This window comes from Haliotis cracherodii, unplaced genomic scaffold, assembly GCF_022045235.1.
Source record: "Haliotis cracherodii isolate W230 unplaced genomic scaffold, xgHalCrac1.p SCAF_10, whole genome shotgun sequence".
Taxonomy (NCBI): domain Eukaryota; kingdom Metazoa; phylum Mollusca; class Gastropoda; order Lepetellida; family Haliotidae; genus Haliotis; species Haliotis cracherodii.
In genome coordinates, this window is record NW_027266265.1 from 6,848,215 (window position 1) to 6,866,407 (window position 18,193).

Genomic DNA, 18,193 nt, shown 5'->3' on the forward strand with positions numbered 1-18,193 from the left:
AACGTGGAATAAGGACATATATCAATTATCTATACTGACCCGAGTGTGGAATAAGGACATATATCAATGATAGATACTGACACGAGTGTGGAATAAGGACATATATCAATGATAGATACTAACAAGAACGCGGAATAAGGGCACATATAGAACTGGCGTCAAGTGACATGCATTTTACGTGTATCCTTGTGATGCATGAGGAAATGGAAACTGATACCAAGACAACGTTATGTGGAGAATCGTTGTTTTAACGCGTGGTGTGCCAACGTATAAAGGATGAGAAGTTTCTGTTTGGGATGACTTTCCCCTGAGGACATAGTCACCATGTCTAACGTGACGACGACAGTAACGACAGACGGGGAAAGCACGGCACAGAAGTACCTTCAGACGGTAACACTGGCACTTCTCATCCTGTTTGGTCTGGGCTTGAATCTCATCGTCATCGTCACCTACATCTCCAGCAAGCTGCTGCGGCACAGTAAACACAACGTCTTCATCATACACTTGATGCTGTGCGACATGATCTACGTGCTGTGGGTGATGCCGGTGTCGGGGGCGGTGGTGGTCTGTCCACACGACGCCTGCTTCCCCGCGCTCAGACAAGGATTCTTGTGTGAGGTAAGCATTTAATTTTGTATCGTTTGTATTTTAACAGTCAAAACTGTATTCATGCATAAACATGGATCCCTGGCGCTTGCTCTTTGAAGGTGTTGGGTTGGCGGTAAGATAACCGCCACTTTTGACTTTGAATGGGGTAACTGTGACACAAAACATGGGATTGTAGATTGTAGAAACTGTAGGCGGGCTGAAATTATATGAGCAAGACTGGCATTCGTCTTTCGCAAATTTGCTAGAAAATATTCAAACATATTTTTGTAGTTGAACCATAATCCAACATTGTAAAATGAATAGACATGGACAGGCTTTTCCTTAATGTAGAGACCGTGAAGATCCGGGGTAGAGCAGGCCTTAAGCAACCCATGCTTGCCGTAAAAGGCGACTATGCTTGTCGTAAAAGGCGACTATGCTTGTCGTAAAAGGCGACTATGCTTGTCGTAAAAGGCGACTAAAGGGATCGGGTGGTCAGGCTCGCTGACTTGGTTGAAGCATGTCATCGATCCCAATGGATTGTCTGATCCAGACTCGATTATTTACAGACCGCCGTCAGCTGGAATATTGCTGAGTGCGGCGTAAAACAACAAACCAACCAACCAACCTCAATGCAGGAGTATGTAGTATTGTCGTATAAGCTCAGGATAGAGTCCTGCAGATATATTGGGGAAACAGGACTGTTATACTGGTAGACTGGTAGACAGGACTGATAGACTGGTAGACAGGACTGATAGACAGGACTGATCGACTGATAGACAGGACTGATAGACTGGTAGACAGGACTGATAGACAGGTAGACAGGTAGACAGGACTGATAGACTGGTAGACAGGACTGATAGACTGATAGACTATGTATTTTATGTAAGAAAAGCATATGTTGAAGATGAATATCATGTTTTACTTGTTTGTGATGCAGGTATCTGTTCAGGGGGAACATATTCCCTGAGCCTTTCTTTCATGATAATGGTCCATATGTGGGATTCGGATAAAAACACATTTTTCCTTGTGGAGGCTGTTGGTAAAGCCAATTTCAAATTGATAACATTTTTGTGATGTTTTTTGTAGTTAATCGTTGTTGTTATTTATTTTGTATTGTTTAGATTTTTACATACTTTTCAGGTGGTTTCTTTAGGATAAATATACATATTTAATATGAATCCACTAAAGTTCCTTATCGGAGAAATATGACATTCACAAGAAGTGCCAAAACAGCACTATCTCTTATCTTAAAGTACATTCATTGTTTTGCTACATGCAACCTTGGCACTTTTAGTACAAGGGACATACGCCACTGGGAATAATAGAAAATGTGATCTCTTGGAATACTCCTTCATCGTTTAAGTCTGCCTTTTTGGTCAAGTGAATAGGGCGCCAGCAGCACGGTGTCAGCTAGTATACTGTGTCTGAGTTGCAATTTGGTATCAAAGTTATACTATGGCATATCGGCACCATAAAACCGGCATAAATCTGAGAACCCATCATTTACGTTTGCTGTACTGAGTTGCGTCCCTCAGATATGCCAGGATCCGATGACCAAATCCCAGATTATGATCCTTGGATTGTCAGCAAGTTATAAACATTTTAGATAAGCGTCCCCTCTGCTGACACGCTGTGATAGAATTGTAATAGTGACCCAAGCACCAATAACTCGCAATGTTCCTCGGTGAAATATACCTATTGTAAGTACTCGCAACCGTGTTAATCTCTCAACCACTATACACTTAACACTGTCTAAGAGAAATCATCGACTATAGGAGCTGTCAAAATATATCTATTGATTGCATGCATCTTAATGCTGCACATTGTTGTTCTATATAGGATAAATAGCAAAGAACAATATTGACAGTACTTATATAGCAGCTGACCTCGCCTAGGTGAACACTAGCTGACTGTCGTTCATTTCTCGATGGACGTCAGTAACGTCAGTATGTCACGTGATTACGTTGTCAATCGAGCGGAGACATACAAAACTGCTTTAGGGGAATTCAGTGTCTAAAAATAACGCCAAATGGGGAGGGTAACATCTTTTAGATTGTGCACATTCCACCCAAAGGTTTCATGGCTGAGGTTTCCAAATGTTCAAAGTGTTCAAAACGGTACACAGCCCACAGTCTGAGATTCAGGCTATGAATGATGCAGGCTTTGAAGCCAAACAGATCATGTATATGTCGGGGCACCGAAATGAAGCGTCGATTCGAAGCTTATTTATAACAGAGAATACTCGACACACCAATAGAAATCACTGAGCTCCACACTGTCGTGTATTGCTTCGGGAAATCCGAATGACTCAAACACACACCCAAAGGTCACAGAACGTTAATATCAATCCATTTTCGGCATCAGCCGGTCTGGATTTCTTTCCAACGGCAACTTTACCGGGTGAAACTTTTATTTCAAGTGAATGACATTGCCGTAGCCGCCATTTTCTGCCGTTTGTTAAACAAAGGGATGTCACTCCAAATGGAGTTTGGGACGGATGACGTCACGACCCTACGCGTTGATATAGTTCCATTTAAATTTAAAAAATAAAGTTTGGATTAATGGATTCTTTGTTATGATCTATAGTTTCTGTCAGTATAAGGATTGAAGGTGCATTTGTTGACGTTCATCAGCTGATGAAGACAGTGACGTCATATCCTGGACGACGTTATTTTTTAGAGGGATGTGTCTGGTAAGTTGTTCCATATAGATGTAACTGGGCTACGAAGACATATACGCAGTGGCCAAACGGTCGAAGCCAAACATTGGAGATATATGACAATCGGTATTAGGAGAAAGGGTACAGATAATCGATGTGAGGATAATGACAATATGAGGGAAATACCAAACTTAACCCACCTGTTTATAAAATGGACTCGTCTGACATTGCCAAGGTCGGATTCTACTCATGGAGTCATCCTTTTTTAAAGCTTGTACATTTTAGCATTAAAAACATCCTTAAAGATGCTGTACATAATATTGATATATCATATAAGAATTAATCCATTCATTGTCTTTGTTTATCGTACAATAAAACACTGAAGAGAATGAAGCACTCTGGTCTGCAACCCTCATGGCCTACAACTATTACTCGTGGATTTATTTCTTAAATAAAGGCCACATCGATGTCTGTCCGAGAACTGTGTATCCATTACCATGGCCCACAGTGTACAAGACGGTGATTAAACTCTTTTGTTGACTTTTTTTTAACTACAAGAAGTCATCGACATCAAAAGACTCCAACCGTTAATCAACCGGTAATCAAGCCAATTACATACCCCGGAGTACCATCAACCCATCAAAGACCCCGATCAGTCACAATCCCTTTGTTTATATTCCTGGCTTCACCTGTTAAGATGTTTACCGTATATCCCCCCTTTTGTGTACATACAGGCTTCTCCACTCCAGTGTAACTACATTCCAATCTACTCAACTGTATAAACACTGCCTCATACCTCACTAAACTCCAAACAGGACACACCAACCTAAATAACCACCTAAAAAAATTAAAAAACACACTACAGGTAACTGCCCACACTGCAAACAACCAGAAACCCCAGAACACGCACTCATCCACTGCACACACTACCTAACACATCGAACCGCATTACAAACCACCCTCAATCTAAACAAGGCTCTCACTCTAGAAGCAATACTAAACCCACAAAATAAACTAGAAAACTTCAAGGCCTTAGGCGTATTCTTAATAAAAACGGAACTAATAAAACGCATCTAAAACCATAATAACCTACCAAATCAAAATCACATAAACAAACAATCATCCACCATACCCAGCTCCCTTAGTTCTCCTCCCCAACCCCATCGGCATCTGTTCCAAATCTCAAAATTCCCAAATTCTATATAAGCAACCCTTAAAGCCCCCTCTTGGGTTGCACAGACCACCCTCGCCCCTTTCGGAAACACATTAAATGGCCTGGCCGGGCCCGTGTGCGAAATACGCATCAGTCGGAAAGCGCACGTTAAATCTCCAAAGTAAGTAAGTAAGTAAGTAAGTAAGTAAGTAAGTAAGTAAGTAAGTAAACGATGTTGTAAACTTCTAAATGCCACTCAGAGAAGTTGTGTAATCGTTATTTTTCAAACTAAACACATCATCCGAAGATATCCATTTCACTGAGATAACAGAATGTTTCGATCAATGGTCATTCATACAAATTAAATAAATGAGTTGATATTAAACAAACCCCATGTTGTGTTTTTTTCTTTACTTAGTCCTCCAACTTCTAAATGCCACTCAAAGAAGGCATGGAATTATTATTATCACCCGAAGGTAATCCATTTCAAGGAGTTCAAATCGACTGATTCGATCAATGGCCATTGTAACTAAATAAATATCTGCGGGTCACCTGATGCCTTGCATGTTGTTGTAGAGTATTAAGTTGGTACTAACATATATCATGTATCACACCCAATACACAGGCACATGATGTAGGTCGGTGATATACATGAAAAGGCATGGGTTCACGCGTGGGTGCCTCGATCGATTTATCGATCCGAATAGAGAGATCAATCATCAAAGAGACACTGATATTTTTTCGAAGGAATCAATTTTTGCCACGCTGTGCGGGTAGTAGCCTCATTCACTGGAGGACAATCAGACATTGTATCAGCTTTAATAAACGTCACAACAACACTGGTATGAACAACTTTGAATGAATGAGCGGTTCTTGTGTCAGGTGTTGCATTGCGCCTGTGATGAGGTATTGGTAATTAAAATAAAAATACCGTGAAACGCAATGCTCACCGGTACGCATCCAGTTACGACCGCTCTGAATAAAGTGGTAAAGCTGGCCTTGGAGCGATGGAATTTGTAATCTGTATTACCAGGTTACAGGTTCCAGGTTACAGGTTACAAGTACTCAATCTGTAACTGTGACCTTCATCAATACAAAAATATGAAATAATACCTGACATGCATGTTTGTGAGCATTTATCACCTGAAATAAAAAGGAAGTCGTCTTCAGAACGTCATAATGTGAGAAACCTTTTTCAAGGGGTGCAGGTAATAGGACGTTGATCAGATGCTAGATCAATAAATGACGAGTCACAATTACAGCATAAGCAAGCCTAATAAAACTGCCAACACACTTTAAGTACTCCAGGTCGGAGGTGTATATAGTAGGTATCTTAGTTCGCTAAGTGCATCAAATCATGTGAGTGAGTTGGGTTTAACGCCGCTTTTAACGGTATTCCAGTTATATCAGGAAAGCCCGAAGTGATGCAGGTCTCGGACGTTTACCACTTCGTTGAAACCCACCAGCACGGGTATGGTGCTGACAAACCTAGAAACATAATCGGGGCGAACCAGGATTCGAACCCGCAATCATAGGTTTCTGGCGTTCCCAAGGGACGCAACTCTGCACAGCGAATCGCGGCACCTTAGACGACTGGGCCACCCGTGCTCTCTGGGGAACAACTCACTAGACATTTCACTTCAACAATAACGTCGTCCAATATATGATGTCATCAAGTTACGAGCGCATGCGAATCTCCAGAAATGAGGTCATAATAGAACATATAGGATATTTCAAGTGTCGAAAATATCTCCTTTCCCCCGCCACTCGATGTGAGAAACATGATATTTCACATGGAATATCCTATTTATTATATACTTATACACTTTCATATTATAAATTCTTTCTCATACATTTGGACGGATTACATACAAAATCAAACAAAAAATATTCTTGAAATCCACAAGACCGCTGTTGGAAGCGAAAGCATACACGCTGGTCAAGTAACAAAACATGGGGCTTTAAGAAACGATCAGTCTCGATTGACGAATTGAATGAGAAATTTACAGTTTATTACGAAACATTTTCAAGAAAATGACACACGGCAAGAAGCGACATTAACTGCATAATTGACCATCTGCGATTATTTTCATTGTCAACGTGGAACTAACTTTAAAAAGAAGTCAACAGTTTGTGTACGGGCTAGACATTGACGATGAAGGGAGACAATTTGCAGGGAGGTAACTCTTGTATGCCAATAGTTCCGCCCAAGTGTAGAAGTGTAATGTTCACTGCAGTGACATATCAAGTGTTATGTTCTGTGCAATGAAAATATTACTTTTCTCAAAACTCAATCTTTCACACTGAAGTATATATATATACTCACACGCAAAAGAAATGCAAGTCGAGTATGCAGTATACATGTTATAATATCAGTATAGACAAGAAATACTAATAGGGCAAGATTGACAAAAATGTGACTGAAGACAGTTTAATGGATTAAAAGGCAGATGACATATTGACTTTTTCAAATGTTAAGGACTTACACAGTTTCGGGTCAATACCCAAAATGTCAGTCAATACCTGGTGTGACCACCATTAGCATTGATCACTGCCACACATCTCCTGTACATTGAGTGGATCAGACGATTTGTGAAGGCCCTTGGGATACTCCTGCACACATACAGAGCAGCTGTGCGTAGTTCATCGGCAGTTGTAGGGACTGGGCGCACATTGTGCAGACGCCTTTGAACCTCATCCCACAAGTGTTCGATGGGGTTCAGATCAGGGCTGAGGGCTGGCCATGGTAGAACACGGATGTTGTGTTTTTGCAGAAAGGCCATGGTAGTTCTCGCAACATGGGGACGAGCGTTGTCCTGCTGGAAAATGTGTTCTTGATATTGTGCAAAAAATGGAACAACGTGGGGTCTGATCACTTGGTCGATATACCACTAACCAGTGACGCCGTGTCCCCGACCTTGACCAACATTCAGAAAGCACATGGGTCCAAGTCTCGCATTAAGTCCAATCCCTGCCCATATCATGACGCAAGGTCCACCCTATGGGTCCCTTTCCACAACGTTTCTGTCAGCGAAACGATCACCTCGACGCCGCCAAATTTTTACTCTTCCGTCTGCATGGGAAGCACAAAAGCGACCTTTATCAGAGAAGATGACACGCCTCCACTCACGATGACGCCAATTGCGATGACCCTGTGCCCACTGAAGTCGTGCTTGTCGATGCCGTGCTTGGAGAACAGGACGACGTGCTGGTCGGCGACATCTGAGGTTGTTTGAACGGAGACGTCGGATCACAGTGTCCCGGCTAATGTGTCGATTATGTGTTCCTATGGTCTGTCGAGCACTTTCACTTGCAGTTAGGAACGGATGTCGCTGGTGTTGACGGATAATCTGCCGGTCTTGTCGAGTTGTGGTGACCCTAGGACGACCGCTCCGAGGAAGGTCATCTGTGATCTGTGTAGCATTGTATCGATGCAGGAGACGGTAAATTGTGGTTATGTTAACGTTGAAATGACGGGCTACATCTTGGACAGACTCTCCAGCTTCCAAACGTCCGATAGCCTGGTTTCTCTGAATTTGAGTTGGGCGTGGCATTGTTAACCAAGGTGTGGTAGGTCCAAGAATCGGCCACAGTTTTATACCCACTACAGTTCGTGACAGTACGTGCATTTTCGATTTCGCGAGAAATGGGTACATGATACCCACATATTCATTGAAATGGTGCGTTTTGGCGATTCGTTTTTTATGTTGCGTTTTTACTCGGGGCTTCCAAAATGCAACCAAAACCAATGCAACACCATCAGGTTTCACTACATGCTAAAACTCGTATCAATTTATGGTTCCGTGTTTGTTACCTATTTGCATAAAACCACTTACGTTTTTTTGCGTGTGAGTATATATATGTACATAATAAAATGTTTTAATCGAAACAAACCACGCTTCGTTATTCATTGTTCTTTGCGATTTTTCGCGTAGCTAACCTATAAAGAAGATAAAATCAATAATCCATTTTAATTACACATGTGTTTACTTGAGTGTAACTCCACACTGAATAAAATACATCAATAGAAATGTTAGGATAAAATAAACAAGGTTAATCTGAAAACACTAAGTATGTCTACAATGAATACATCATTTCGAGTAAACGCCAGGACGTAATTTTCTTTCAGACACATTTTAACCACGGCGTTTAATCGAATCCCAGCGTCTAATCGGGGAAATACGGTTATATTTGTATGAAGCATAACTATGTGAAATTATTTCAAAACATAGCTATCCCACGGGTGCGGATTTATACTGTAAATCAAAGCCACATCAGCATAAAAAAAATCTATGCTAAAAGTAGAGTCGTTGTACGATTCCGACTATATCATAAGCATGCGTGTTCTATGTAGAGTGTTGTATTCAGTACTAACTGTAACTATATAATATATGTGTAACACTGACGTTAATATCAATTTATAGCGGATGTTTCCGCGTGAAGATCCGGGTTGGAATTGTTCTTCACCAACCCATGCTTCTCATAAGAGGCTATTAATGGGATCGGGTGGTCAGGCTTGCTGACTTGATACATGTCATCGTATCCAAATTGCTTTGATCGATGCTCTTGATGTGAGTCCCTGTATTGTCTGGTGGTGACCCGTTCATAATTTTACAAAAGAACGACCAATTTACTGGATTTTAATTGTGGAAATGGAGATTCCTTCTTGTGGCATCTCTGATGGAAGAGCCTATTGAACCACCGGAAGAGCTTTACATTGATAGGTTTTAGCAACTCAATTCAAATGTAGAATTTAAGTGTGTTTAAGAGTTCAGTGTTTAAGTGCTTGAGCCAAGCAAGTGAAGGTGTGGTTTGGTTACGAACTTCTCAAGAATTTCTACCTTAAGATCTTAAACCATTTCGTAAGGAGAACCCTTGCAATGGTGTTATTGAAACCCAGTAAGGATAACACTTGCTATGGCGCTATTGAGACCCAGTAAGGGGAACCCTTGCAATGTGGTTATTGAAACTCAGTAAGGGGAACCCTTGCAATGGTGTTATTGAAACTCAGTAAGAACCCTTGCAATGGTGTTATTGAGACTCAGTAAGGAGAACCCTGGCAATGGTGTTATTGAAACTCAGTAAGGAGAACCCTTGCAATGATGTTATTGAAACTCAGTAAGGAGAACCCTTGCAATGGTGTTATTGAGACCCAGTACGGAGAACCCTTGCAATGGTGTTATTGAGACCCAGTACGGAGAACCCTTGCAATGGTGTTATTGAGACCCAGTAAGGAGAACCCCTGCAATGGTCTTATTGAAACTCAGTAACGAGAACCCCTGCAATGGTGTTGAAACTCGATCGGATTTTACACATGGCCACAGCGGTTGCCATCTTGAAAATATTTGCGAAGTGATGTCTCTTTCGAAGTAAAACAACGGACGTAAATAAAAGCGACGAATCCCTTTCCACAATCATATCTGCTAAAAGCAGATTCGATTGTACTATTTGGACTATATCATGAGCATGTGTGTATCTATACCAGTGATGTGTTCGCGAAAAGGTGAGCGTATCCTGCCTTACCTGTGGCACCCATCACACACACACACATGCAAAGACAAGTCAATTGTTCATATAAAAATCTGCTCATACAGCTGACGTTAGCATCAGTAAAAGTAATCATAGCATACAGTAGCATCTTGTTCACGAATATAGTTATGTACACTACATCAGTAATATCCCTCTTATTGCTAGGTGACGGGCTTCCTGTCCGTGTTCCAATGTACACTAGCCAGCCTGACGCTGGCCGCCATTGCCATGGACCGCTACGTCGCCGTTCTCCACCCCGTGGGCTACATCACCGACTTCACCAAGAACAAGTGTTTAGGTAGGTATATGCACTGTCAACACTCCTGTGTAAACCTAAACTCGAGTTCAGCAGCTGAGCGGCTCACATTGCTTGTTGTATGTAGCTCAAGAGAGTATTGGATGGTCACAATGAGTGTCATGGCTGACTGCGTCATCGTAGCCCGGTGAGGTGGTTCGTTGCTCTTTAAGACCGCCTCCGTGGTCTAATGGTAGAGCGTCCGCCCGGAGAGCGGAAGGTCCGGGGTTCGATCCCCAGCCGCGTCATACCAAAAGACGTTAAAAGATGGTACTTGTTGTTACCCTGTCTGGCGCTCGGCATTAAAGGGCTAAAACAAGGACTGGTCGGCTCGGAGTCAGAATACTGTGTCTTAGTGGGGTATTCATGTTAAACTATGGCATGGTATCTCAGTGTGCTAGCACTATAAATCGGCATCAGTCCGGACTAGTACAAGCAGCCACACACACATACATACACGTGCATGCACGTCGCTATATAAGTGCAATAATCTTGGACACGACGTTAAACCCCATTTCACCTCACCTCACCGTTGCTCTTCATATCAACCACGAGTTTGCCTTGTTTAAATCTGGACTGCACTTAGCAGCTGGAATATGGTTGTTAAAGAACATTACCTCACTCACTAACTTGGTATGTCAAATATACGATGCGAAAAAGTAGAGAATAGTTGGTATCATCAAGACATATCTTGTGATCTATATGGTATTGGCGAATTGAAATGATATGGTCATATCTACTGGGCATTTTGCAGCCAACGTCACCAATCGGGTAAAACCACCTCTGTTGGCCAGACATACAGGAATTCTTCGAGGCATGCTTCTGATGAGTCGACCAATGTCAGCTTGACTCATGTTGTTTTACTCAATAGGGAAAGCATCACCGAGTTCAATGAGAGTGGTGGGTAGATTTTGACGTTGACGTACACGTCTGCAATGACGTCCCAGACGTGTTTGGTGGTGCATAGGTCGGGACTGAGTGCTTGCCATGGCGTGGTATGGGTATTTTGCTGTTGGAGGAATTGGGTCACACTTCTGGCACGATGACCACAAGCATTATCACCTGAAAGGACAAAACGTTGTCCAAAACGTTGTGCAAATGGCACAACTCGATTCCTTCGGTCATGGAAGTCAAGAGTGAACCTCGATTCAGAAAACATGACATTAGCCCAACTGTCTTTTTTATCCCAGGTCTGACGTTCCCCAAGGCCACTGACGCCTCTGAACGACCCGTGAACATCAAGCTTAGAATTGGTCTTCAGCAACCCATGCTTGCCAAAGAGGCGACTAACGAGATCGGGTGGTCAGGTTCGCAGACTTGGTTGATGCATGTCATCGTATCCCATTTGCATGGATCGATGCTCATGATGTCAGTCACTGGATAGTCTGGTCCATACTCGATTATTTACAGGCCACCGTCATATAGCTGGAATATTGCTGAGCGCGGCGTTAAAAAACAAACAAACATATCATACAACTGATCATTTCTTCCAACAAGGTCTTTTAACCATCTGCTGGCTGTGGGCGGGCCTGACCGCCATGCCGCCATTGTTGCCGACCAGAACTGCCTACTATTACTTCGAAGATGGCACCAAGCACTGTTCGCCTTCCTTCAGAGTCAGCTGCTGGTACTTCTGGTACGCCATTGTCATGGGATACGGCATCCCGTTACCTACAATGGCGTTCTGCTATTTCAAAGTGTCCAGGACTCTTCGTGCTCACAAGATGAAGATATTTGCAGCGTCAGTTGTCCGCCCGAGGTCGGTGAAGGGAGGCGCTGAGGTCATCGGTGTTAAGGAGATATCCGTGTGCCCAAACACTGCCATAACCCATGCTGTGACTGTCAACGATGGCGGCACGATGTACAGCGACAACCACAACAACGATGAACACACGCCGTTACCTGCAAAGAAGGCACAGATAAGCGTCATAGACAAGCAGATTGCAAAACGAGGTAAAACGTTCAAATGGTAGTGTTTGCTTTAGGTCAGATTCAGAAAATCAGAAAATATTTGTTCCAAAAATAGCACCTACAATAGTCAGGCTGAAAAGCGTTTTGTGTATGGGTGAGTGCGTGCGTGCTTGCGTACGTGCGTGTGTGCGGGAGGGCGATAGAGCACTGAGATACCATGCCGCAGTTTAAGATGAAAAACATGCAAGACAACATACACGTCGCGGTCAAGATTTTTGCATTTCTTTTCTGTTATCAATATTCCTTGAACGGCGCGCGCGTGTGTGTGTGCATGTTGTGTGTGTGTGTGTGTGTGTTTATATGTGCGGGTGTGTTTTGTGTGTGTTTGTTGAGTGTATATGTGGTGTGTGTGTGTGTGTGTGTGTGTGTGTGTGTGTGTGTGTGTGTGTGTGTGTGTGTGTGTGTGTGTGTGTGTGTGTGTGTGGTTGTGTGTGTGTGTGTGTGTGTTTATATGTGCGGGTGTGTTTTGTGTGTGTTTGTTGAGTGTATATGTGGTGTGTGTGTGTGTGTGTGTGTGTGTGTGTGTGTGTGTGTGTGTGTGTGTGTGTGTGTGTGTGTGTGTGGTTGTGTGTGTGTGTGTGTGTGTTTATATGTGCGGGTGTGTTTTGTGTGTGTTTGTTGAGTGTATATGTGGTGTGTGTGTGTGTGTGTGTGTGTGTGTGTGTGTGTGTGTGTGTGTGTGTGTGTGTGTGTGTGTGTGTGTGTGTGTGTTATAGTGCTAGCCCACAGAGATACAACATGGACAGCTCACTCAGACGATGTATACCGACTCAAGTCCATGTTTTACTCCCTGAGTGCAACAACGCGTCGGGAGGACATCAGAAATGAACTTTACACATTGTTTTCATATTGGGAATCGAACCTGGCTCTTCAGGCGCGTCGAGTCAACACCTTTACCATTAACCTACTCCACCAACCCTCAATGTTTCATCAAACATATTCGAAGTGGAACACAATAATTCTACGCGACTACAACATTACAAAAGTTGCCTGGAAATAAGGGAGGAAAAGATATTTAGTCCAAATTTCTAAAGAAAACAAACTGTAAAATCCCGTTATAGCAATTCAGTTGACGTGAGGCTTCGCAAATTTCTTTTCTGGCTTTAACTGAATCTTGTTGGCATACGAATAACATCGCCAGCCTTTATTTTGCTTTGGAAAAACAAACCTTGGAAGCAAATTATCGATGTTTTGGTAGGACTGTTTCTTAAAACCTGTTAGCACTGAAATAACCGAGACGTATAAATGATGCTATTCCAGCAGCAATGAGGCCCTATGACGTTGATGCGGCGTTCTTACGTATGTTCATTTGTACTGAGCTGATCGGATCGATATTGGTTGATTAAGAAATCACGTCATGGACAATTTGTAATAGGTCTGTAAATGTGATCGATAGATAATTACAAACATGTGGTAGCAAGATGTTAGAAGTTTTGGGACGCTAATATTTGTCGACGATAGCACTTATTGCATTACTATCGAGGTCTTCAGCAATCCATAATTGTTGTAGGATGTGACTTGTTTGTTTGTTTGTTTGTTTGTTGTTTAACAGCAATATTCCAGCTATATGACAGCGGTCTGTAAATAATCGCGTCTGGACCAGACAACCCAGTGATTAACATCATGACCATTGGTCATTAACATCATGACGCAATTGAGATACGAAGACATGCAACAACCAAGTCAGTGGGCCTGACCACCCGATCCCTTTAGTCGCCTTTTACGACAAGTATAGTCGCCTTTTGCGGCAAGCATGAATTGCTAAAGACTCGTTTCAACCTGGATGTTCACGGGATGGTCTTTGCATGAATTTATTGGAGATTTTCTATAGTGCGCCATGTTTGTAGTAAGATCGGATCGGAAATAGTGTACCCTGAGGTTGTCAATCATCCCCCGTATTATCAACGAGTCAGATCCAAACTCGATCATCTTCCGTGCGCCGTGCTATCGCTGTGATAAGGCTGTGATATGGATGTGATATGGTTGTGACGTGGCTGTGTCAAAATTTATTTCGAAGAAAAAAGTATATATATATATATATATATATATATATATATATATATATATATATATATATATATATATATATATATATATATATTTGGAGGTAAGTAGATTGGTATGTATATTTGTATACATATTTGATTTGACTAATCGGACATGTCGAAGTGCGCTGTAAATCCTACAGCGCTCGTTGGCTTTTTCAGCGGTCGATCCGTAGCCCCCAAAAGCCACATCATCTTCCCGTTAACTGACTATAACGAACAAGGCTGGAATTTCTGGGCTCAACCGTAGCGCCATAGCGGCTGTTACGAGTTATGCCCATTCTATGTCCCTCCTATTGACGATTCAGATTCCAGCCCTCATATCACTTGCTTCAAACAAAATGGCGGCGCCAAGTGAAGACGATCTGATCAATAATCAAGATTATTTTTAAACAAAACGGGTCTTACTTTGCGAAGTATATCAAATCACGTTAGCACCTTCATTAAAAACATGAACAAATTTGGAATATATATGTTCACGCTAAATTGGCGGTAAACATGCTTTGCAAATCCTGCAATCGAACGAAATTTGATTTTGATTGGGCAATGCACAGCCTCGTTAGTCCAGACATATATAACTTCATAATTCCAGCCTAGTTCGGCAAGGGTGGCAACTGGACTTTTATAGTCAGCTAAATCCCTTGTCTCGGGAAGATGTAGTCACAAAAAAACGTATGTTAAATGATACGGGAACTGCAGGTAACGGACTCCCTGATTGCAGGTGCACTGCTGATCACCGCCTACTTCTTGTGCTGGGGCCCATACGCCGTCACGCACGCTTGCCCCATGCACGTGCACACGCCGCTGTGGGTGGACGTGGGCGCCATGTGGCTCGTGTACTCCCTCACCGTCATCAACCCCCTCATCTACGTCTTCAACAACAGGCAGTTCAGGACCGAGCTGAAGAAGATATTTGTGAAATGTCCCAGGTGTTGATGTACAAAATTCGTTGTCAAGGAAACGTCAGGCTGTATTACGTCAACGTGAAACAATTTGGAAGCAAATGGAAACGCGCTGGAACGCAGGCAAACGTCTCTGGAACACTTGCAAACTTGTTTGAACACTGACAAACGTGTCTGGAACACTCCCAAACGTGTCTTGATCTCTCCCAAACGTGTCTCAAACTCTCCTAAACATGTCTGGAACACTCCCAAACGTGTCTGGAGCTCTCCCAAACGTGTCTGGATCTCTCCCAAACGTGTCTGGATCTCTCCCAAACGTGTCTGGAACTCTCCCAAACGTGTCTGGAACATACCCAAACGTGTCTGGAACACTAACAAACGTGTCTGGATCTCTCCCAAACGTGTCTGGAACACTACCAAACGCGACTGGAACACTCCCAAACGTGTCTGGAACACTACCAAACGCGACTGGAACACTCCCAAACGCGTCTGGAACACTCCCAAACGTGTCTGGAACACTACCAAACGTGTCTGGAACACTACCAAACGTGTCTGGAACACTCCCAAACGTGTCTGGAACATTACCAAACGTGCCTGGAACACTACCAAACGTGACTGGAACACTACCAAACGTGTCTGGAACACTACCAAACGTGACTGGAACACTACCAAACGTGTCTGGAACACTCCCAAACGTGTCTGGAACATTACCAAACGTGTCTGGAACACTACCAAACGTGTCTGGAACACTACCAAACGTGTCTGAAACACTCCCAAACGTGTCTGGAACATTACCAAACGCGTCTGGAACATTCCCAAACGTGTCTGGAACATTACCAAACGCGTCTGGAACATTACCAAACGTGTCTGGAACATTACCGAACGTGTCTAGGTGTTTGATCGGACGGTAGCGAAGCTTTTCGACAACTAGTGTTAATGTTGGAAGTGGACGAGGGCTCTGTCGTACACACTGTATGAACATATATCCGGATACCCTTCACTGAGGGAAGGTCAAGATGCAGAAATATTGAGGTAATTACCTTAAGCGACAAAAGAGCTGAAGGCTGAAACATCCTCTATCTTTAAGGGGCATTTTAACTGTCGTGTAAGTTAAGGCAGAGTTGACATTACATTGAAACAATAAATAAATTGAAATTCACGCTGTGTTCAATGAAAACTCCTCGATTATTCAGTGTATTTTATCTCCATTCTACTGAGATGAGTACCCTTGGCCATTCGCTCCGAATGCTTCTTTTGTGCCCAAATGGAAAAGCCGCTCAGTCAAGTAGCTCTCATGGGCGAGAGAATTGCTCAGAGTTAAGGCAATGGAAACGAGGCTTTAGTACACTTGAAAATCGGGGATGAGGCTGAAACGCGAGTGTCTTGTTTCTTGGTGCCGATAAACTCGTGTCTTTATGTGTACAGCACGCGAATTACGGGGCACTCCAAAACGGTTTAATTTCAGTCATGTGTATTAATGGTGTCAAGTACACGCTTTACATTTGTCTGCAATAGCTGTGGGATTGTCACAATCCATTTTAATAATTATATATTACGAGTGATAATTTCAATAAAACGCTTCAGTCTGTATTTATTAACAATGTGCGGATTCCCAACAATAAACATATACCGTGCAGATCGGCGTTAACAGTCTACGTCCATCAGCTTTTTTATGATTGTTCTGTGTACAGTTTCAAATACATCACCATGCACCCCCTTCTCAGCAACAACTGGCAACTCTAATTACGACGTGTCACACAGGAGATTAATTACTACATGTAGATCCACAATGAGTACCGTGGGAGCAAGACCTTAATGACCAGAGGATCACAGGATGTGTTGATGTCATACAGAGTATATAATAAATTGATTTGTGTTGCCATTTACAAACTTTGTGTGATGAGTCATAAATCTGTGTAATAAATACAAAGTGGCGGACAGACATACGTTAAACATTATTGATGGAGGCAGGGGATGTGGAGAGGCTCAACTGCTCTGCAAATACAGCCAAATGGTTCATCAGGGAATGGACTTCCGGTTAGGGCGCGGCATGTCCTGGAGACATGGATAAACACATGTATCAGATCGATATATCATGTCAAATATCAGAGGCGTATATCATGTCAAATGACAGATCGATATATCACAAATATCAGATCGATATATCATGTCAAATATCAGATCGATATATCATGTCAAATATCTGATCGATATATCATGTCAAATATCAGATCGATATATCATGTCAAATATCTGATCGATATATCATGTCAAATGTCAGATCGATATATCATGTCAAATATCAGATCGATATATCATGTCAAATATCTGATCGATATACATGTCAAATGTCAGATCAATATATCATGTCAAATATCAGATCGATATATCCTGTCAAATGTCAGATCGATATATCATGTCAAATATCAGATCGATATATCATGTAAAATGTCAGATCAATATATCTTGTCAAATGTCCAGATTAACGAACCATTAATCACGAAAAAAGACGCTCCAACTGCAAAGGTCCGGTTGTACGGTTTCAGGATTAACAATGTTTGAACTGAGGTGACGTGAAATTGGGTCTAACGTCGCGTCCAAGATTATTGCACTTCTATAGCGACGTACATGCAGGTGTGTGTGCGTGCGTGCGTGTGTGCGTGCGTGCGTGCGTGTGTGGCTGCTTGTACTAGTCCGGACTGATGCCGATTTATAGTGGTAGCTCACTGACAAACCATGCCCCAGTTTGACATGAATACTCCAGTCCCAGTTTTAGCCCCTTAATGCCGAGCCCCAGACAGGGTAACAACAAATACCATCTTTTAACGTCTTTTGGTACGACAAGGCCAGGGATCGAACCTTGGACTTTCCGTTCTATCACGGAGGCGGTCACTGAGGGTTGTTTTGGCGTATAATCAGTCTGATATGCACACACCAACAAACACAGAATGGCTTTGATATTTTATTTATTACAAATATATATGCTGTAAGCGCTGTAACCTATGCTGTTATGGTTAAATGTATTGGTAATGAAAAGCCACCAGCAAA

At 42.5% G+C, this 18,193-nt stretch overlaps 1 protein-coding gene across 1 annotated transcript; it reads left to right on the forward strand.

Moving 5' to 3' along the window:
* The first annotated feature begins 324 nt into the window (after positions 1-324).
* On the forward strand, positions 325-15,179 carry LOC139445821 (5-hydroxytryptamine receptor 1A-like). The gene is made up of 4 exons (XM_071227052.1): positions 325-618; positions 10,098-10,230; positions 11,725-12,180; positions 14,965-15,179. Exons 1-4 carry the CDS (start codon positions 325-327, stop codon positions 15,177-15,179), a joined length of 1,098 nt encoding a protein of 365 aa, XP_071083153.1.
* Positions 15,180-18,193: the final 3,014 nt, after the last annotated feature.